Below are 23,557 nucleotides of genomic sequence, written 5' to 3'. Positions count from 1 at the left end.
GCAATAAATTAGGTTCCTATAATGCATTTATGTTAGAACTGAAAAAAAAATGCACATGTAACATTTAATCTGGGTTCATTTAACCCATCAACTAATGTTATCTAGATTGTAGATTACATAGACCCTTTTCTGTTGGGCTATATATCTGGGTACAGCACAGGGTTGGTATTGATTGTGCCTGTGAAGATCTTTTGATGGGATTGAGATAGGTGTGGTATGACTCTCCTGGTCTTACTTCATCTCTCGGTGGTATTTTTCTAGACCATCTCCAGTTTGGAACAGAAAGTTCTCCTCCTTCCTATAGGATGGTTCCAGTTGATGCTGGCAAAGGGAAGAGAGATCCAGCCTAAGGCCCTTGCTTGTTAAGTCCCACCAGATTTGACACCCTCCTAATACTTATTCAACATCTACAGTCCTCGGTGATGTCATGTGTCTGCGTGGTGTCAGGTGTCATCAATATACCAATGATATTCAGCTCTACATTTCAACCTCTAGCTCACAGGTGTCAAACTCGATCGCGTCACATGATGTATCATGACGTATCGTGACTTTTTTTGCCTTTGCGGAGCCGGGGTGGGCGTGGCCTGTGCATGATGCATTCGGGCTGTGAGCTGCCAGTTTGACACCTCTGCTCTAGCTGAACAAGCCAAGCTGCGGAAGTCCTGTCCTGGTGCCTGAAGGTTCTAAATGTCTGGATAGAAAGGAAGAGGCATAGATCCAACTCTAGGAAGCCCAAATAGCTGAGGCTTCAAGGACTTGCCAGTCACAATCATTTACCATCTTTAGTTCTTGACGGAATTGCACTGTCCCAAGAAAAATTTGTATGCAATCTGGTGAGAGTTGTCCTTTTGAACACCCAGCTGTTGTCAATGAACAGGTGGCAACTGTAGTCAGAAGGGCCTTTGTAGAACCCATCTTGTACACCAATTGCATCCGTCCCTGGATCTGGGTGCTTTTCTGTTTCTCATGCCTAAGCCACTTCCCATTCAGATTACTGCGATGTTGTCTATTCAGAGGTACCCTTGAAGGCTACAAGGAAGCCACAACTAGTCCAGAATGCAGCCATATGAGTAATTATGGCACTTCCCATTTTGACTACTCCACTATCAGACTTCTCCAGGAAAACCTGAAGTAGAAACTACATATTTTTTTCTTGCAAACATCTAATATGGTTTTATCAGAACTGAGCAGAAATAAATTGGCAAGGATAAATTCCCTTAGGTAAGAATGGTGGTATAGTAGTAGTTTTCCACATGTCCCTACTATTCATATTGTTTTTGTCGGAAATGAAGGCCTAACCTAAGCTACTTCCTTCTTAATGTTGTCCTTAATGCATGTTGTTTTCTGTAAGAACCTTTTAAAGTACCACTAGAGGGAGACCCTGCACTTCGGTAAATACTGAAAGTATACCATAAGAGCTTAAGTATTCAAATTTATCAACACCTTTGTAGTAATCACATCTAATAAGCTTTTTACAAACTAGGTTGGCTCAGATAGTGAGAACTGTAGTCCAATTCTGGCAAAAAAAATGCTACCCATAAGGTCATGACATGTCAGAAGAAACTGGAAAACTGAACAATATCTAGAAAGCAATTGGTTGGAGAAGGCTGAAAGTATGTTGACAAATTTGTAAGTTAACACCAAATATTCCATTCCTATTAATATGGTTGTCTGATTAACCTGGAAGACTTTGAAGAAGAAACATCAACTTGTGCTATTCTGATACCCAAAAATGCAAAGGATCCGCAAGCCCTAGTAAGAAAAGGCTTGTGATGTTTTGGGGTAGATTGACTGCCTTTACATTTGGTGGAGATTGCCCAGAGGAGGAATATGTCCAGACGCATTGTCAAGCAACAGGATAATTTTAAAAGGAATTCTTTTCCCCCAAAACAATATTCCTTTATTAGGAGTATGAAAAAAACTCATAAACTAATCCTTGAAAAGGACTTAAATCCTCCACGCCTTCCGAATGGATCAGTAATGAATAGGTAGAATACGCTTCCTTATGTTTTTGAATGAAAGTGTCTACTCTGTTTTGTGGATCAGAAACGTCTTCAGCTTGAATCTGGAGATATTTCTGTCCAACAGAAAAGTTACTCTGTCCTTGAATGCTTTCCTAAAGAACCCACCAAGTATGGTTTGCAGGCATTGCTTTTACCCTCTTTGTGTATGTAGATCCATTCTGGAATTTCAGAATGGGACAACTCAGAAGGCCACCTCAGTGCAGCCAGCTCATCACTACCAAGTCACCTCTCCAACTCACTGTCAAGTTGTAGCAGGACAACGCAACATGGCCAGTTCACTGGGGGCAACTTGCTATGAGCAGCCAGAGGGACAGCCAGGCAAGAGACCGAGCAAATGGGCAGAGTGCAGAGTTGCAGCTGAGGGCTTCCCATTTTCACACTGTCCGCCACTGTCACCGCAGCGCTAACCTCCAGGCTGTTCAGAGTTTAGGCCATTTGGTGGTGGTGGCAGTGTTTGTGCCATTCAGTGGTGTCAGTGTCGCATAGCCTGAACACTGCTGCCACCAAATGGCCTGAACTCCAAATGGCCCAGAACTTGGTGTGGCACAGTGGCAGTGGTGGGGAGTGTGAAAATGGGAAGCCTCTGGCCGCCACCATGGCTTTGCGCTCTGCCCACCCACTCACTCACCTGCCTGGCTCTGCCTCCAGTAGAAATCCCAGCTTCCGCTCTGCACTCTGCCCATTCGCCTATCTGTCCTGCTCTCCCTCTGGCTTTCCCCTGGCGAATTGGCTATGTTGAGTTGTCCTGCGATGACTTGGTGGCAGTGAGTTGGCAGAGGCGACTTTGGCAGTGGTGAGCAGGCAGCGATGAGCTGCCTGCGCCAAGTTGTCCTAGACACCTGGAATTTTGTTCCACAATAACTGTTTTGTCCACACTAAATATCTATTCAGGGAAGTAATTCTCTGTCTGTCATGATTTCCTCAAGCTCACCCAGGAAAGGTTGGACAGCTTCTGTCAGTGCTTGTGGTTTCACCTGATGAATGTATGCTAGAGTAACGAAATCTTTGCCGAAACCACACAAGCCAGCCATGGCTGAAAGTGAGTGCTTCAGGGCACTCCTCACCTGCTCTTTATTTCAGCACTGTGAAAATGCTATGTACCTTAGCCTAAATGAGAAGGCTAATTGGATTTCTCTTTGTATTTTATCTTCAATCCAAAGTATAAGCAATATTTCTGTTTTGTGGATGAGCCCTGTACGGTGTCTGAGTGCTGAAACTCAAACCACTGGAGTACAGATCATCTCTAGCGTCATTAAGCCACTGAGCCGCCACACCTCTACAGGAAAGGATTAAAAACTCATAAAAATAGTTTGCAAAGTTAAAGATCAAGAGTTTAGAAAATAGATAGATGATATATATTGCTTCACTAGCATTTTATCTTCAAGTTGGGTCTCTGTGATCTGCATGACCCAATCATTTGCTCTCACACACAGACACTATTGCCACAAATGCAAACAAAAGGATGCACACTCAAGAGAAAATACAGCCCTTTGCATAACTCAGTCATTTTCTCTGTCATACAGAAATTATTGCTACATATTGAGATGAGGCAAGGCGAAGGGAGGGAGGGAGGGAGAGAGAGAGGAAGGAAGGAAGGAAGGAATTAATTCCTACTCAAGGGTTAGGAAGCAGATTATTTTTTTCTGGATTCTGTACTGTACAATATTGACAGGAATCCAACTTGAAATACTTCATTATTCTAACATATTCTATCTTCATATATTAATGTACTGTAGAGATAAAATTGAATAACTCACATGCAACTTAAATATAAAAACTTCTTGAACATGGGCAAATTCATAGTGAAAGCAGATATTGCTGAATACATGATTATTGCATATAAGGGCACTCAACCAAGCGCACGCTAGTTTTAATAATCAAGCACAATCTCAAATGTCTCAAAAAGTTAAAATAAAAATAGAATACAATGCTTACCTTTGCACAATATTTAGAAGTATAGAAGATAATATAGTACAGCATTATGCACACAAGCTACTTCACTCTGCTGGTCCAAGCAAAAACATGGGACAAAAATGTGTGCTGACTACAGAGTCCTCCGATGTCACTTGCTTACATGACTACAAGACAACAACTCACACTGACTGCATAGTCCCCAGATGTTGCTTGTTCATGTGACTGTGGGAAAGCAAAGGTCATAAGCAGGTGTTGCTTGTGGGTACCAAATGTTGCTCATGTGGCCACAGAGGCCTTGTGATGGCTGAAAATAGCTGCTACTTCCAAAGTAGATGAATGTTGGTTACATGACTCCAAAGGCCTTATAGCAACTGTAATTTCAGGAACCAGCAGCAAATCTATTTTTTTAAAGCACTGTCATATTTTCAAACAGATAATAAGCAAATGGTTGCTATGTGAGGATTACCTGTACTGGATCGGAGAATTAACTTCCTACAGATTCTCAGAAAAACACATCCCTTTATTATTAAGATTCTACGGATTCAGAATGATGGTTTCTAGAATTGCAGAGACACTCTTTACTTATTCCTCTGATTAGGAACAATAAAGTAAGGGCATTGAGTATCATTTGGCTCTTAACCTCACAAAATAACTGATTTTGTGGGTCTACTCACATAGACAAGCCTCCCGAAGTTTAGTTAAAACATGGTTAAATCACAAAATGATTTATTGAATTACATGGCTGCCCAACACACCACAGCAAGAATATCATTTTTTCTGGTCATGATTACTGAAAATTATTATCTGACATGTCTGGAAGATACCAAGCTGGAGAAGGCTGACTCTATCCACATCACCATCTAGTTTTGTAATAAGTGACTGTGGATATTTAAGAATACAGTGCTACGGTTTGAAAACATTCATCATCACTATCAAGCTCAATTGTAATTTAGAAAATACTGGTCCTCAAGTGCTTCACATTTCTTACCTCATGCTGAGGGATGAGTTTTAACAGTGGAAAGCATGCCTACTATGAGGCAATTTTCTATGGCAATTGGGTTTTCTTTACTTTGTGCATGTTCCTGCATCTACATGAGTCATAAACCAGACTACAAAAGTCACAATGGTGTATTTCCTGCAGGTAGTTGAAGGTAATTGAGAGATGATAAAGAAAAATAGGTTTAAAAATCCATCTTTCAGGCATGTATCACAATCTCAGGCAGTTACAACAGAGCTTTGAGTCACCGATAGTACAGTTCAGTAAAATTATGCAAAATAATACTGCATTGAGGTTTGTAGGGCTCCTTGGCAAATTATAGGAATGCACACAGGAAAAGTATTTCATATAAGGTAGTACTGTCTTGCAAATTGTGCCACTCAAAGTTTTGTTAGCAGATTTCAACTTAAATCAGAACAATTTCTGGGCCATCTGCTATAAAGGCTTCACTTGGATCACGTTTGCTTTTGTGCCTGTGATTTTGAAACTGTCATCTATTTGTTGTGTTTCATCATTGGTGATCATGAAAATGACTGAGGAAGAGCTGAATGTCACTTTCTTCTTGGGCCTGTTCCTCGTCTTCTGCGACACAACAATAGGTCTTACTGGCTTTTCATTCCTGATTGCCGGCTTTTCTTTCAAAATCCTCTGAAACCTCAAGAAGTGAACACAGACAAGCTGCATAAGGCACTGTCGAAACTGCAAGGAAAGAAAATTGCACTGAAAATCTAGTATTCGGATGGCATACTATGAATGTAATATATTTCAGAATCAGGATGACATGATGATGACATAAGATCAGCTATGAGCTTTGGTAAATACAAAAACATGGTTGATACACAAGCAGATGAAGGCCGATCAGACAGATTTCTATTAGCATCATTTGATTACTGGCCATTTAAAAAAACTAGACAGCTCTATGTGTAACAAACTTTATTTCTTCCATTATGGATTAATTTTATAAACACTGTCTTTTTAGTTGATGGATGTCCCTCTCAGACTAATTCTATAAATAAGAATGGAGGCTGATCTGCTTCATAAAAATTGAACAACACAATAAAAACTGGAAAAAAAATTTTAAAGCTGAAATGCTCTTGGCATTTCCAGGAAGAGCTGGGAAAGACTCTATTTTAACATCAGCAGTGCTTTAACTACTGTAGGTAGAATAATCTGACATCGTGTAAAAACAGTTTTTTACATTTCTAAAATGATTGTCCTGAATGTCCTATTTTGTGACTCCTTTGTTTTTGGCAGTTTTGAAATATATGCATGTATGTATTTATATATGTATTTACATATGTATGTACTTATGTATGTGTATTGCTGCAAAGAAGAAAGTGATATACATGCATCTCGAGGGCTTGTTTTTTTTTAATTTTATCTGGTGATGGGGACATTAAAAAAAAACCTTTTAAAGAATTGCTAAAGTTGCTAGACCAGCATTGCATTGTTAAAGTTAGCCTATGTCCTACTGCTTAAACCACAAATTGGAAAGATCCATTGCTTCCATAACCAACCACTCTGGCTGTTTCCTTCATGAATTCCTCAGCCAAAATGAATTAGTTAAGATTTTCTCTTTGGAATAACTGACAGGGAGTTACAAACCTTTGGAAATGAACTATGACAAAAAATATATCTGGCAACAGAAACCAAGGTAACCCTGATAGCTGTAGTGTCATTCTGAACTCCAGGAATATCTTGACATTTCTTTCTCATTTTTAGAAGTCAAGGCCCTGGATTGAAGAATAGCAACTTGGAGCTTCCATTAGCCCAGGTTCTACTTAATATATGATGGACTACAATTTGGATCATCCCCACCATGTCGATTAACTTATGGCTTGGGAATTGTAGTAGGATAGCAATTTAGGAGAAAGTTGAGCAAATAAGAGTCAAACCTACAATACTGGTTTGGGGCTGGGGGAGATTGCCTACTAGGAATCTTACCTTGCTTCTTCCCCCTTTCCATAAAGAGACACTTGGTTTTGTATCAGAAGAAAAGCTAATCTTGTTGTTTATATATTTCAACTACCAGAGCAGAACATACATTTGTAAAATGAAGTATTAGTTTCTTCTAACATTTGCAAGTGGAGAAAAATGAACTGAATGTGATTTTTTATCATGTGTGTTAATGTTTAGGTTTCTTTAAGTGACTTACCTTTCTATTCATGATAATAAAGATAACTGGGTTGTAGGCAGTGTTTGATTTGGCAAAGAAAGATGGGATAATAGCCATTGTTGGAGTTATAAGGTGACCATAACCATAGGCTATTAAAAGTGAAACCACAGCATATGGCATCCAGCAAATAAGAAATGTGGTTATCATTAAGAAATACATTTTAGCCACTTTCTTCTCATATCTTAAGGTTTTGATCACATGGACAGTTTGCAAGTCTTCCACGCAACGAAACTGGAAATGAAAAGAAAAAGATTAAAATATGTCATTTAGAATTCTAATCATCTCTCTCTCTCTTGAAAGAATTAAGAACTTGTCTTTCTGCCGCAATGTATAATGGAGCTTTTCTTGGGACAGACTACCACAGTGTGATAACCATCACATAGAATGGTAGAACAGGCCTATGTTGTTTTCCAATCAGCAATTTCTCTCCAGCCAGGAATTTATTCAAAGAAAACATTGGCCAGGATGCTAGAATGAAGGAGGACAAAAATCACTCAAAATTCTTTTTCTTTTCATAAGATAGCACTGGACTGCAGTGATTGGATTAATGAATCAAGCTAAACAATAATTACATTGCACTATTAAATAAGACACTCTTAAACACATTTCATTTGCATCAGGAATGAATTGTTTTAAAATATATTTAGTATTACAGACATACTGCAAATGCATTTCTATTGAATTATATGCTTTGATCTTTATGTTCCTTTCTTGGGAGCATTATTTCTCATTTCTTACTGAACAAAACAGAGTTCGGCTATATGAAACATGCCAGAATTACTTTTTAGCCAAGTTTTCCCCATTTGGCATCTTCCAAAAACTATACTATAATTTTCCAGCCAACATAGCCTTTGGCCACCTTGCTGGTAATTATAGCAAGAGCAATAGTACTTAGACTTATATACCGCTTCATAATACTTTCCAGCACTCTCTGAGCAGTTTACAATTCAGCATATTATCCATAATAATCTGGGCCCTCATTTTACCAACCTCAGAAGGATGGAAAGCTGAGCCACCCTTGAGCGGGTCAGAACTGAACTCCTGGCAGTGGGCAGAATTAGCTTGCAATACTGCATTCTAACCACTGAACCACCATGGCTTAGCAATACTTTGGAGAAGACCATATTAGGATCACTACTCTAGTCCTTGGTTCTCAGACTGACTTAACAGAACCCCCATGCCACCTCCCCCAAAATATAATAAGGATATATACAGATCAAATTCAGCCCTCACTTTTAATATCAGCCAAAATATGTCAGGTTGCACATTGTCAAAAAACTAAAGCAAATTATGAAAACATGTATATAATTAATAGCAGGCACACAATAAGAAGCACTTTTTTATGTTTCAATCACTGTTTAGCCATAAACACTGCATTTGCTTACTGAAAAAGTCTAGGGGCAAGCTATTGGTTTAACCAACTCACCATTCGTACTGCGTGAAGAATATGTCCATAGCAGTAGACCATGATTCCAAGTGGTACCACTAGACAACCAAAAGAGAAAAAGAGGACAAAGGAAGTATCACTGGGTTCTCTTGAACTCCAGTCCACTGAACATCCTAATCCATGAAGTTCTAGCGAGTAATGGTTCCAGCCAAGAAGAGGTGCTCCTGTCCAGGCTAAGGAGTAAAGCCAGATATATGTGATTGCTCTCCAAGACCACGAGAAATCAATCACTCTTGCATGCACTACTCTAATGTACCGTTCATAGGCCAAGATAGTGAGAGTCATAAGTGAAACAATTCCTGCAGGGAGATATAAAAGAAAGCAAACATTATACAGTAATTTTTAAAACATCTGGTATAATTGTCCTGCATAAAGACATGTGGATTTCTAGGCTTATTTTATTGTTCTATCCTTATAGCTTTACACGCACAATGAAATATAGACAGAAAAAAGAAAATATATGTTTTTCTATTATTGGGAGGGCTACAAACCAAGAACATGGTCCACTAATCATCACCATATTTGAACTCAAATATGGAACATCAGATCACCCTTCTCTCACTTGATGCCCTCCCAAAATGTTGGGATTGCAACTCCTAAGATTCCCTAATCAGAAGTAATTTCTTACCAACTCAGTTTAAGTCTCGAATACAGCAAAATCAATAAGAATGCAGTTAAAATATGTGTATTTCAGAATGCATGTCTGTGAAATATTGTGGCTTACCAATACAACTGATACCATTTACAGCAGCCTCACCTGATATATGTGAACATGAATCTGGGCAAACTTGGGAGACAAGTGGATGACAGAAGGCCTTGGCTGCGACAGTCCATGGGGGTGCGAAGAGTTGGATACAATTTAGTGAATGAACAACAACATCTGATTTACTGGACCACAACAAACCAGTAGCCAGGGTCACAAAGAATAATGTGAGTTGTAGTCTAACAGCTAGGAAAAAGTTCCATTTTGCAAATACCAGTTAGAAAATTGAGGCTGGTTCATTACTTGACATAACGAATGTGGAATTTTGGATGGTAGGTGGCTGCATGCAACATTTGGGGGTGGGGGAAGAGCATCATTATATACATGCAGCCTGCTACTTTTTTTTTAAAGCAGTACATTCACAGCTGCCACCCCTGCCAGAAGACAGGCTGAGCACCTCCAAGCCTTCTCACAATTGCCAGCTCTAGCCTTTGCACAACTCTGCTAACTGAAGAATAATTTTTTGACATTCCATGTATTTCTTTGAAGCCCACGAGGATGTTTCAACTTATTAACATGGCCCTTTCCCCTCGATGTGCAGGCCGGTTCTATATATAAATTCTAATTTGCAGGAGCTCTGTGCATACTAAATAACTGAAAGAGCACATTTCAGTAATTAGGCTTCAGTCAAGGCACAATGAAACAAATCCTATTACGTGTTAGAAACTAAGAATCTTTTCTGAGTTTGTCAATATGGGCCGAGTGAATAACTCAGTGCAAAGAACCCTTGGAGGGGGAAATTCAGTTGACATCTGTGTTACCATATTGCATCCACTCAACTATCTGAAATAAGCAGAATGAACAGTTCATGTGACACAAATAAATGCCGATTTTACAATTATTGTATGATAGGTATTAACTGGAATGAAGAGAAATCAGAGAAAAATTAAATAACCTAACATCCTCTTGCCCATTGATATTCAATTTCAAATACTTCCTCCAACACCATCTAACAGTGGACATGTTGGGAAGGGAGAAGTTCTGTATTAAGGTTTGAATGATGGATATATCAACAAAGGGTCAATAGATGTTTACTTATTAAACACATTTATGTGGCCTTCCAACTCACATGTCATGGTTCCGACAAACGAAACTCCTCAAAGAACTTTGAGGCATTGTTCTTGCTTTGACACCACACTTAGTGAGTCTGGGTAGCTTATACCAGTAGTCACCAAACATTGTAACTTGGCATCCCGGCTGGGAGGGTGAAGAAGGGAACTGGTCCATGTGAGCAGCAAGCCGATGTGCATGTGCACACGCACAGAACCCTTGCACGCAGCTCAACTTGCACAAACGGCGAGCTGGCGTGCAATTGTCCACCGGCCTGCCACTCGTGCAACTTGAGCTGTGTGCACGCACACTCCAGCCAGCCACTCATGCGGCCCAATTCTGAATAGGTCACAGCCTATTCAGGCTGTAACAAAATAAAGACAGCTTATTCTTACTGAGAGAATACTCATTTTGTTAAAGGATTTAATCTTCACAAGATAAAAATAGCCTATTTTTAAGCAAGCACGGTGTTCTAAAAGCTTCAGTGCAGGCTATGCCCTATTAATTTCTGTATATCAAAATCAGCAGAGATTCTGTTTTGGGCTTCTGAACTTGTCCAACCTTTAAAAGATGTCTCCAACAGCAACTTTTAAACTTTTCGTTCTATTAATATTTTAACTGCCTCTCCTATACACTTTCCTAGTTGTTCTAATTAGACTCACTGCAACATGGCTCTGCTTGCAATGGATAGATAGCATGTAGTAGAACATTATAACTTTCTTCCTGCAAATAAAGAATTTTTATACTGTACTTTTTAAAACTGGAATGAACCTTTGCATCCAGAGGATTCAGCCAAACTATTCATAGTGCTCAAGGCAGTCGGGGTAGAAATCATTCCCAGAGATTTAATTCCTGAAGTTAGCTCTAATTGTTTAAAAGCTCTTGCTTATGGGTGTCAGAGTCTTTTGAGCTAGTTAGGTAGTATTGGGACTATATTATAAATTAAGCCAAAATTCAAACAACATGATAGCGTAGCATGAATAAAATCCTAGCAGTCATTTATTCAACTAAGTGGTTAAACAAATCACAGTTAAGCAAGAAGTCTGAATCAGGAACTACTTTGAAGTACCAGTGATTTTCCAAATAAGTTAGGTCTGCTTCTCTTTTAAGTGAATTTTCTATTTTTCCAATATCAAGCAAACCAACAATCTTTCCCCATTTTGCTTGGAAAATCAAAGCTTTTCTTTAAGCTGAACCTATCTCAATACTTATCTTTTCTCTTCGACCTTCATGCATATCCATTAAACTTTATGTTGTTTTATAGCTCTGTTTGCATGGCATGTAAACACAAAAATATAATCAAGTTGAAGATACTTGGCTCTTTATTTAGAACAGCCCCACAGTTGTTTTGGGTTAAAATAATCTTCTCCAGTCAGATAAGTTTTTGAATGCAGAAGGAAGTCTCAATAAGGTCACTCTCTTCAACTACAGGACACAAAGAATGCAGAGTGGCTTTCCAACAACAGGACTATGTGGAAAAAAACTAACACTGCTGTGTTTTGTTTTGTTTTTGTCATGAATAAACCCTTATGTTCCACTTGTAATTGTAAGGAAGCAGGCATGAACACAACCACAGGCACTGGACTTATTTGCATATCCTGTATTCTGGAACAACCAGATAATATTCCACTAGGATGTTTCAGCTATAGGATTCAACTTGCAAAAAACAAGAAGCAAAAATTAAGTCCAAAAACAATTTTGTACATCAACGATCCCATATAAAGACTGATTTGTTTGTTTGTTTTTAAATAAAAATGTGTACATTTGGTTTTGTTTCCTTAGGAACATCTACCTGGATTCTTTCCTAATGGGGTCCCTGAAGCAGGCCACACTTCTGGAATAGGATAGCTGATGATCGCATGTCAGTTTACAGCTGAGACGTTGGCAATGCCTATCTTAAGAGAGATCTACAGATAGAAATGACAGCAGTTTTCAAGTATCTGAAGGACTATCAGATGGAGGATGGGTACATTTGTTTAATGTTGTTTCAGAAAACAGAACAAGAAACAGTGAACACTCATTACAAGGAATGAGATTTGGTTGTCATTATCAAAAAGATAAGTACTGTAAAACAATACAATAAAAAGTTGTGGAAAGTATTTATACAGAGGCTTGATGGCCATCTGTCAGAGACGCTACACTTGTAGATTCGTGAACCGGACAAAAGATGATCTTTAAGATGACTCCCAATCCTTGCATTCTACCGTTCTATGATTGTTTCTGGAATAATTATAGATAAATGAAATCAATTTATGTGCACTGAAAAAAGTAAGCAGGAAAACGTGTAGAAAAAAGTGTTCTGGAATGAACAGCAGATACTATTTCAGGACAAAAGAAGGTATGAGGTGGTTATGATCTATCCAACTTCTTCCTATCAAATTCACTTTCCCATGGCTGCATTCATGCAATATACTAGCTCAGTGATGGCGAATTTTTTAGAGACCAAGTGCCCAAACTGCAATCCAAAACCCACTTATGCATCGTCGGGTGCCGGGTGAGTGTGGCCCATTGGGTGGGTGTGGCCCAATGGGTGGGCGTGGCTGCGGTGGTAACAGCAGACTGAGTGGGACTAAAAAGTTCAATCAATCAATGCCAACTTTGCAAGATCTTTTTTTTTTCCCGCGAGAAGTTGAAATTGACTGATTGAACCTTTTTTTTTTGTACATGGCGGCGGAGGCCTAAAGTGAAAAGGTTTTATAAAACCCAGCTGAAGGCCTAGGACTGGGGCGATGGCGTGCGTGCCCACAGAGAGGGCTCTGAGTGCCGCCTCTGGCACCTGTGCCATAGGTTCGCCACCACTGTACTAGCCTATGTTTAAAAATTAAGTGATTCTCAAAAGCCAACTTAATGTAATATTTAAAAACAAACTTCAGTGTTGCAACACTTGTACCATGTATGCAAATCTGTTTAAAAGAAATGAAAATATTTCATTTCAATATCTTAGTCAAGCTGATTCAAAGATACCTATATCACCGATTTATGAATCTGGTCATAAGGCAGCCGATTACATAAAAATAATAAATTGATACCAAGAGCAATTTTATTTAAACTGCAAATCTTTTTAGGGTGCAGAGGCATGCAAACAAAATAAATATACTTGGGTCACTACCACATTGATTGTATCAATGGAATTTATTATAAAAATATTATTGCTTTATTATCATCATGACTGTATCTTGGTGCTTTAAGTTATACAACACAATTACACATCTTTCTTGAAAATAGTTTAAATAAATAAATAAAATGCATGGCCATTTACAAGAAGTCACTCACATCCCTCATTAAAGGTTGAGTGCATGTGAAGGATTTCTACAAAACTGAATTTCACTGGAGAATTCAACTGTGCAAAATAATTTGTATAAAAGACACCGTGGGGAGTTCACTATGAACTTTTGCTTAACCTATGTGACTCCCTTATCAGTTTTTGCCAGAGACTTAAAGTACATCTAATGTAGATCCTGAGAACATGTAGGGTTATAGAAATGCAGCAGAAATGTTCCTTCTGGTCCTCTGGGAAGTTTCCTCTATACAAGAACTGTACTATTGAATTTCACTCTTTTGATTTCTGTATCGTTTAATTAATTTGCAGTCTTAGAGCAATTCATGTAACATGTAACCATAGACAATATACCTCTCTAATTACATTGCTTGTTGATTTACCTCTCTAATTATATTGCTTGCATTCATTCCCTTAATATTTTTCTATCTCTGGTAAGAGATACTAAAAAGGCAAATTTCCATCAGCTCTCCTTGATTAATCCTTGATAATCTAACTTATCAAGAGTTACTGGAAGATCCAAGTAACTACTAAGTTAACTGCTCTATAAATTCAAGCCTCCATAGAAAAATATCAACAAGTTTTTAGACAAAGTTTATTGATTTATTTACTTCTTACCAGGGTTTCAATGCCACTGTAATCTGGCTCATAAAATCATCAACAGTAAGTGGATTTAAAAAAATACAGCAAAATAACAAGAGAGTTGACTAAAACAAAACAAAAAAACCACAACTATAGTACAGTAGTCCTCAACTTAATGACAATTGAGCCCAAATTTTCTGTTTTTAAGCAAGCCAGTTGTTCCCTGAATCATGCCCCATCTTAGGACTGTTTTCACCATGGTTGTTAAGGGAATCACTACAGTTGTTAAGTGATTCATGTGGTCGTTAAGTGAATCTGACTTAGATTTTTGCTTGTCATAAGTTCCCTAGGTAGGTTGCAAACGACACTCCCAAGACCCTGGGATACTGCAACTATTGTAAACACATGCCAGCTGCCAAGTACCCCAAGTTTGATCGTGTTATTGTGGGGATGCTTCAATGGTTGTAAGTATGTGAACCAGTCATAAATCACTGTTTTCAGTAGTGTGTTGTAACTTTGAATGGTCATTAAACAAATGGTTGTAAGTCGAGGACTATCTGTAAAATTTGTGCCACAGCAGTAATGAAACATCAAACACATACAAAACCAATTCCACTCCTAACGCTCTTTGGAATAACTATATACGAATAGCTTTCTGGAACGTGAGTAGGGAGTATGCTAGTTTACTATGGGTGAGTTACCCTTGCAGACAACACTGTCTTAAGGAAGCATCCTACTGAGAGCCCATTGTTCCAGATTTTACTGAATGGGCAGAAACTGCTAGAATAGCTGGTCCCAAAGACACCCGCATTCGAAGCCACTGTCCTGTTCTAGACTGAGCAAACACGCAGTAGAAAACTCTAATTGGTTTAAGGGTGGAACTGCAATTCAAAGAACTAAGAAGACAGAAGTCTCCACTGAGCAGTCACACACCAGCTCCAAAAGAAATACAGGGAAAATAAGATCTTGCTTAGTAGCAGCACCAATTGTCCAGAGACCCAGAGTCAAGGAGATCAGTCCAGAATTACTGTCATTAAAGAAGAGAGATAAGGTTAGAAGGCAGGTAACCAATGGCACACAGACCTGGTAAAAGGGATGATGACTGTGTTTAAGGTCTGTGAGGACTGTGTCAGTCTACGATTCAAACACTAGAGCAGGGGTCTCCAACCTTGGCAACTTTAAGACTTGTGGACTTCAACTCCCAGAATTCCTCAGCCAGTTTTGCTGGCTGAGGAATTCTGGGAGTTGAAGTCCACAAGTCTTAAAGTTGCCAAGGTTGAGGACCCCCTGCACTAGAGGGTTCTAGCTATAAAGCATAGTGTCCAAGAGCAGAGCAAGAAATGCAGATCCAATACTGAAGACTTGTTTCCAGTGAACAGTAAAATCCTTAAACTGATTGATTGCCGTCTGACAACAACTTGTTGGATCAGTCAGATTGACTTAATTTTTTTTCAGAGCAGACTATTGCATCTATGCAGGATTTGTAAGTGAGAAGCAGCACCTTAAATTGCATCAGAATATAACTGGTGAACATTGCAGATCCAAAGCAGAAGCGTTATACAGAAAATGCTATATTGAAGTTTCTCGGTAGTCTTCAAAGCAACCTACAGCACATTGTTATTTTTCAAATAGGAACTCATTAAGGTACAAGTGACTATGGATATGGTCTCCTGATCTAGATAAGATCATAATTGGCATATAAGATGTAACTGTATGAAGTTACATCCTTTTGAGCCACATCCACCACCTGCTCTTTGAGCAAGAGCTGAGGATCCAGAAGGACCTCAGATTATGAATTAGTTCTACCTAGGATATTGCAAGCCCATCCAGAGGCAACAAAGGAATAATTCTGGTATCAGAAGGATTCTATAGTCCCCCATCCAGATCCTAACAACCTTCAGTCATTGAGACAAAACTTCAGTATTTTGGTCAGTAATCAAGATGTACAACTGAGTATCAGCAACAGCATACTGATATCTGGCAGAACAGACAACATCCACCAATGGCTTCATTTGGTTGTTAAAAAAGAGGGGTAGAAATGTTGAGCCCCGCAACAGCCACAATTGAATGCTCTAATACAGACATGTCAAACTCGCGATGTCACATGACTTTGCATGACATACTGGAACTTTTCCCCCATTGCCAGCAATGGGGTGGGTGTGGTTTCCTCGTGACGAGTCTGAACTGCGAGGCCAGCAGTTTGACACCCCTGCTCTTATAGCCCTCCCTTATCACGACCACTGCATTGAGCTTCTCCCTTGGGAAGGAGAACCACTGCAAATCAAACTTAGCCTCAGAAGAGATCCAGAAGGATATCATAATCAATAGTGTCAAAAGTGGTTGAGATGCCCTAGCAAGACAAAAGTTATACTAGTAGTGTTCTGGTCTTACTATAGGTCATCTACAAGAGCATTCAATATCATTGCAGTATCATTCATAATTCATTTCCTAAAGTTTTCTTTGTAACTGCAAGTCCATCAACTTTTCAGCAGTCTTACATAAAAAGGGAAATTTGGAGATCAAGATATAATTAAGTAACATTGCTGGATTAAGAAACATTTTGGAGTAGAGAGCACACTTCCTTCAAGGCTGCTGGCAACCTGCTTTCTTTCAAGGAAGTATTAACCAATCTCTATTCCCAGCCTGTTTTTACCTCCTTGAAAGTTTCACCAACCAGTAAGAGTAAGGTTCTAGCTTACAAGTAACAGAGACAATATTTTTTCCTCTCCATCCTACCCAGTCCTACAGAAAGGGCATGGTCAAGGTACCATTGGCTAAGGAGTATTGGCTGGCAGAATTCAGGCACCCATCCTTTGGAACATCATTCCCTCCGAGGTTAATTCCAAACCTGCTGGCTTTTCACAAGGCCCTAAAAACTTGGTTTTCTGCCTGGACCTGGTGCCCTGGCTGTATGATGAAGCCTATGGCTTTATTCATGGCCATTTTGTGGTGTTTGCTGCTCTGTATTTTTATGGTCTAGATATTATTTATTTTATTATAAGCCACCTAGCATCACATATATAAGATGGGCAGCTACATAAATCAAATAAATAAATCAGAAAGAACCCTGTCTGCTTTTTCAGGATCAAAAAACTCAAACTTTCTGAGATAACAATGCAAGATGTAGCATCAGGCCCCTTAATAGAACTAACCCACTATCAATTGAACTAGACCCAGTGTCCAGTGCCTAGCAGATCTGAGCAATTTTTATTCATTTGCTTGGTAAAGTCCCATAAGATTCAATTCCCTAATAGGATCCATGAAATTTTGATAATGTTGCTGGGTTACAATCTGAAGATGTAATAGCAGTGGGGATGTGTTGCCTTTTTGCTGCTCTGATTGCAAAGTTATAAGCTGAAACATCTGATAAGACTCAGTCTTTGCCTTACGCTAGCAGCATTCTTGGCATTTCATAGAATTCTTCAAATAAATGAAGAAACTTCTTTAAAATTGTGGTCCAGGACAGGCTGCTCAGTTGCAAACCCAGCTAAGGCTATCATCACCCTTATATTCCAGCTGGCAAGTCAGAAGTGTAGCCTACCCCACCTTTCCCATTATACTTCCCTCAGCCCATTACAACCTGAAACCCCTTCCTTAATTCTATTACCAACACCATTAGTCTGTCCACCCCAACAACTGACTTGGGAGATTTCATTCCAACTGTCCACTCTATATGAAATCAAGATCTCAGTAACCACAATATATTTTATTTATGGAATTTGGGATAAGGATTTATCCTCTTAATGACTTGTATTAAAGCTGGGCAGTGATACCTAGTGATATCAAAATATAAAGGCAGGAGTATTAAACAAGGCAATTCAATTCCCATTAGCTCCAGCTAGCATTGTTGATAATAAGTGATGCTGGAATTTGCATTTTAATATCTGGAAGGTCACATGTTGCTTACTCTACAACTTGATTGTGTGCCATCCCGTCGTTTTCGACTCCTAGTGACCCCATAGGTTTCTCCAGGACGACCTATCCCCCAATGAACTGGGTGATTAAGTAAAAGAGGTCAACTAAATGTCTATGGAGATTCTCAGTCATCCAGGTCATGGTTGTCCCAAAGGTGCTTTTTCAGGTGCTTTTTCCTTCCATTCCCCACCATTCTAGTCAGAGCTGAAGAGGCTTCTTGCATTAGAAGCAAAATCTCTTCAAAGAAAAACCAGAAAGTCCAGTTGCCTCCTGAAAAAGCACCTCTGGGGTCAACTAAACTGGAGGGAGGCCAAGTTTGCTTATGAGGGGCAAGTAGGAGGACGAGTACCAAAGCTTACAACCCTTTGTTAGCTACCTTGATATTAAAGAGAGGCTTGCTTTGAACCCTGAACCCTTGAACCCTGAACTGGGGTTAGACTGGAAACGTCAACATTTGCACCAATGTGCATCGGAACTTAGTTTGGCGCTGTAATAAGAGAACTCTGCCCCGGCGCAGAGGTTCACTTTTTTTTATTCGCGTCCTTCCAAATCTTGCCCGGGTCACTCTGCACGAATTCAGAGGGACGTCCGGCGCCGCCAGAGCAGGCGGGGAATCGCCCCGTGCGCGGTTCCCCCCCTTACCGAAGAGGCTGTTGCTGAAGCCGTCCCACATGCAGCCGGCCTCGTCCCAGGCCCAACCATTCCTAAGGCAGGAGAGGAAAGTGAAGCTGACGCCGAAAAACGACACCAGCAAGTCGCTGAGGCTGATGTTCACCAGGAAGAGACCGGTGGGCGTGCGGAGCCGCTTGAACTTGGTGTAAACCACCAGGACCAGCAAGTTGTTGCACAAGCCCAGGAAGCCGATAGTGGCGATAAGCAGAGCTAGCAGCTCGTAAGTCCTGGCGCTGAACGGAGGAGTCCCCGAGTCCCCCGCCGCCTGCTGCCGTCGTCGTTCCAGGTCCTGTTCCCCCGGCGTGGGCTCCAGGCTGCCGCCGCGGCTGCTGTTCCCAGAGTACATAGTTGGGTGCCCGGGAAACTCCGTTCACATGTTGCAGGCAGCCTCTGCCCTCCTGCTCGGCTGCGGGTTGCTGAGAATCGGGCAAGATTTGTAACCCGCCTGAATCTATTTGGAAAAGCGAGCTTCTGCGGCTGCTTATCTTGCCGCCGTCTGTTCCCCCGACCACCTCTTGGCGCCAAAGGCTGCGAGGGAGGAGCGAACTCTTGGAGAGAGCATGGAAATCCGGGCGCGTTTCCTTGGCACGGTCCCCCTCGTTAATGGCACCTGAGCAGACGTGCGCGGACGGGAGACGGCGACAACTCCAAAAATGGAAAGGAAGGATCTTCGAATAAGGCTGCAAGGACGAACGGCGCCGTTAATGACACACCTCCTTTGTGTAGCCCGGCGCGATCGCCGAAACGAGAAGAGGGCGAATAACTGACGTTTGCGCTAATGCGCGAAACGTATGACTTGGTGTTTGGCGGTTGCTTGCCCCGAGCCGTGAGGTTTTTGAATTGCTAATATTTCGGGCATCTGTTCGTGCGTAATGATGATTGGAGCTTCCCAGTCTAGTTGTTTTGCAAGTTTAGGGATCACAGCTTTCATAATTGTCAGCAGTGAGGCAAATGGAATTGTAGCATCTGTCAGCCTAGCCCAGGAGTCCGCAACCTTAAACACTCAAAGAGCCATTTGGACCCGTTTCCCACAGAAAAGAAAACACCAGGAGCCACAAAACCCTTTTGACATCTAAAATGAAGATAACACTGCATATATCGTTTTTTTACCTTTATGCTATGTATAAAAAAAACAGAGAGCCACAGCAGAGGGATGAAAAAGCCACATGCGGCTCCGGAGCTGTGGGTTGCTAACCCCTGGCCTAGCCTATCTACACAGACAATAAAGAAAAAAGTCCATTAGAACGATATGATCCCCCTTTAATGGAAAATAAAATCATTAGATTGAGCTTGATGATTTCATGGTATAATCTTGATAGCAGTATGAAAGTGGTTTGGCATTGCCTTCCTCGAATGTTTTTGATTTCTCTGAAGCCCAAGTTTTAGTATCCATGATGCTGTCTCATCTAAGTAATCATCATACCTGATCCAGGTTAGGTCTGATTCTAGACAAGGTCAGCAAGGAGCTGCCAGCTATTGAAATCACTCCCCTTTCAATACTATACTATGTTTTGTGGTAATAAGATCCATAGTTTATGAATTGCTACATTTTTCCTGTTAATTTTTCAATTTTATTGGCTAACTCCTGAATTCTATCATTGAGATAGGAAAAAAGAAAAACTTACTTTTTCTATGTTATGTGTACTTCTCAACACCTAAATGATGTTTTGTATAAGCTAAAAATCCTAAGGATGAATGAATCCATCAGGTTTGATGTGATCCAGGTTTCTCACTTTCCTAATGATAAATTTGTTCCACCTTAAATTTGCACATTTAAAGTCAAAATATTGAATGCGTTTTTGTGAGCCATTTTCCTTAATGAAACTTCTTCTAGGGCACCATTTTCCTAGTATCAGGCTAGCATTGCAAACTATAAAGAAAATAAAAATGCAGACGTTCATAGAGTTGCATTCTTAAACCTATGTGGAAATTGAATAATTTTGTATTGAACTATAGATTACTCATCTTAAAATTCAAAAATGCAACTTACTGTCGTAGTAAAGTGTTTACATAGCCCAGTGTTTTTTAATTAGTGTTGTACATCTAGATGAGATGTGATTTTTGTCCCCTTGCCATAGCAGAGAACAGTGGAGAGCAGAGGCAAAGCCACAAATATCCAGCTAAGTGAATTGAGGCAGAAGAATTAAGCAATCCAATGAAGCATTTCCCAAACTCCAGAATTAGAGCAGCCAAAGTAAAACCATCATTTTGCACTAGTTTCCTCTCAGTATTTCTGTATACATTTTGGTGGGTTTGGAATTAGGGGGACAATGCTTCCAGAATAGTTGGTGTACTGAGAGTTGAAGTTTTCAAACCAAATTTGATTACCAGGGACTATATGAACACATCCATGACATTTTCTTGGCAACAATAGGCAAGATGTTCGCAGTTGTCTTCTGAGTTTTTAATTTCTCACTCCTATAGCTCCGATATTCCCTGTGTTTAGCTTCTGAGCCCAGAGAAAAAGAGTCATGTCTGCATAATTATATTAGTGCAACAGCAACATTTTTATCTCTTTCCTAATGATTCTCAGCATGGAATTTGTTTCCTGGTTCTTGGTTGGGTGTGGGATAAGGCAGATGCACTTTATCAACAAAAGCACTGATTAATATTTGGGTCACTCAAAGATATTTGGGCTGAATTAAATGTTTACATGCAGTTAGATTTTTAATTCAATTTTTAAACTATATACATACAGTTCAATTCCAATTAAAAATGAAAAAAATGCCAGTCTCAATAGAGATCCTTGGGGGTGGGGGTGAAACACTTTTTTACCTTTCATCACTGCAGTAACACTTTCATTTATTTCTACTTTTGTTTTCTGTTCACTATTCATAAGGTAACTTCTCCTCTTACCCAGGGACTATTGTGTTTGTTCAGGCAAAGATGGACCTTATCAAAAAGTAAATAATCTCTTTTGGATTTCCCTGTTACTGTGTCACTAAGGTGTATGTGTTACTAATAGGTGTAACATCCTATTCTGGAGATATTAGATGAAGATCTAGCTCTCTGGAGAACACTTTAATGCTAGGAAATATGGAAGGAAAGAAAAAAGGAGGTCAACCAGCAGGAAAGTGGATAGACTCGGTTAAAGAAACAATGAGTACAGTGTTGGAAGAGCTGAAAGATCAAGTTAGAGACAGATTATCATCTGTAATGACTGGATGGCCCATAATTAGTTATAACATCTAAGCCATGGTTGTCCAAACTTTTGGCTTCTTTGGGTCACACACATTGAATGAGGAGGAATTATCTTGGGCCGCATATAAAATATGTAAAATAGTTAATGCATATAAATAGCAACTTAACTAACTAATTAATGAATTTTTGGGGCCACATTACTATCTGTCCAGGGCTGCATGTGGCCTGTGGGCCATGGGTTGGACACATCTGATCTAAGCAAATGTTTTCTACCCATATATTCTTAACACTGTTCTGGAACTTTTCTTTGTCTCCTTTTAAAAATTGCGATCACACTACACATCGGTATAGTACATAAGCTAATATTTAGATGGTTATTTACAAAAGTCTAGAAACCCTTGATGGACTTTTTTTTTGCTGAAAATGGATGAAGATGAACTGATAATTTCTGGATTTACTGATTAAAAATAGCTATAAATGGGGAAAAGGGAACTACGTTCTGTAATTTTGAAGGTGGGAAATAGTATCAAGTATGTTTATAACTACTGTAAACAAGATAAGAAGTTCCTTCATTAAGGTTTTTTTCGTCATTGTTTTCAACTTTTTTCTTTATCTTTTTTGCTACTTCTATATTTTTCCATATTTATCTTTTAGCATTTTAAAAACATCCTTAATAAATACAGATATATATTATCATCTATTTCCAATTTTTGCTAAATAACACATTTCCAGGTAAACGAACACTGGATTGGGGTTTAAAGGATCAATTTCCTTGAAAGCTGTAGTGTATGTCAGCTAGTCAAATAAGTGCTTTCCTGCCTGTTCTCACAGCAGGAATCTGGATTAATTTAGTTATTTTTATTTTGTGGAGCTCCACGTCACAGAATTTCTGAATGTCATCTTTGAAGCCCTGACAATTTCAAAGAGAACAGTAAGAAAAATACGCCACAAAATATTTGATGTAAAAAAAAAAAAACATGCTCTTGAAACACTTGTTAGTATGTCAAATCTGTTCTTTACAATTGTTCAGTGGCTGAAACATTCTTAGCACAGAATATAGAATAATTAATTTCTTACAGGACAGATGGATGATTTAGAAAACAAACAATTGTTTTAACTGTATTTTCCTTTATATTAGCCCTTTTGTACTTCACTAACTGTCACGTAAACCATGTTGGTAGTTTTTTCAAATTTCTCTGGCACATTTATTCTTGGCTAAAGTTGAAACACTGTAAGTTTATGCATCATAAGTGCTACAAATTCTAAATAGAATTAAAGCCCACTGATTTCATTGGAGCCCTCTTGTAGATAAATGGCTACAGCAATAGTCCATGAGTTAGATTCTGCCTGCAGGTTGGATGTTATTATTGGGGAGAATTCAAACTCAAAATCTCATTATTCCCTTGGATACAAGAAGGAAAGAAATCAAAGCATTTTGTATAGACTTGAAGACTGCTATTCTTTCTCTCTATTCAGAACTCTCAAGAAGGCAGTCTATTCATGCCAGCAATTTGAGCTGTTTGCTTGCTTTTGAAATTAGACGGAGGGTTGAATGAACTTCTTGGATGATGGATTTTCTCCCCTAACTCTAATTATTCT

General features: G+C 39.5%; 1 protein-coding gene across 1 annotated transcript; it reads right to left on the bottom strand.

Moving 5' to 3' along the window:
• Positions 1 to 5,370: 5,370 nt before the first annotated feature.
• On the bottom strand, positions 5,371 to 19,163 carry OPN3 (opsin 3). Its single transcript, XM_015816690.1, has 4 exons — positions 18,788 to 19,163; positions 8,538 to 8,857; positions 7,091 to 7,342; positions 5,371 to 5,634 (listed from the first exon to the last, which is right to left on the bottom strand). Exons 1-4 carry the CDS (start codon positions 19,161 to 19,163, stop codon positions 5,371 to 5,373), a joined length of 1,212 nt encoding a protein of 403 aa, XP_015672176.1.
• Between the last annotated feature and the right edge of the window lie 4,394 nt (positions 19,164 to 23,557).

This window comes from Protobothrops mucrosquamatus, unplaced genomic scaffold (assembly GCF_001527695.2).
Source record: "Protobothrops mucrosquamatus isolate PMUCROS unplaced genomic scaffold, P.Mucros_1.0 scaffold480, whole genome shotgun sequence".
Lineage (NCBI taxonomy): Eukaryota > Metazoa > Chordata > Lepidosauria > Squamata > Viperidae > Protobothrops > Protobothrops mucrosquamatus.
This window is presented reverse-complemented; position numbering and strand designations above follow the sequence as displayed.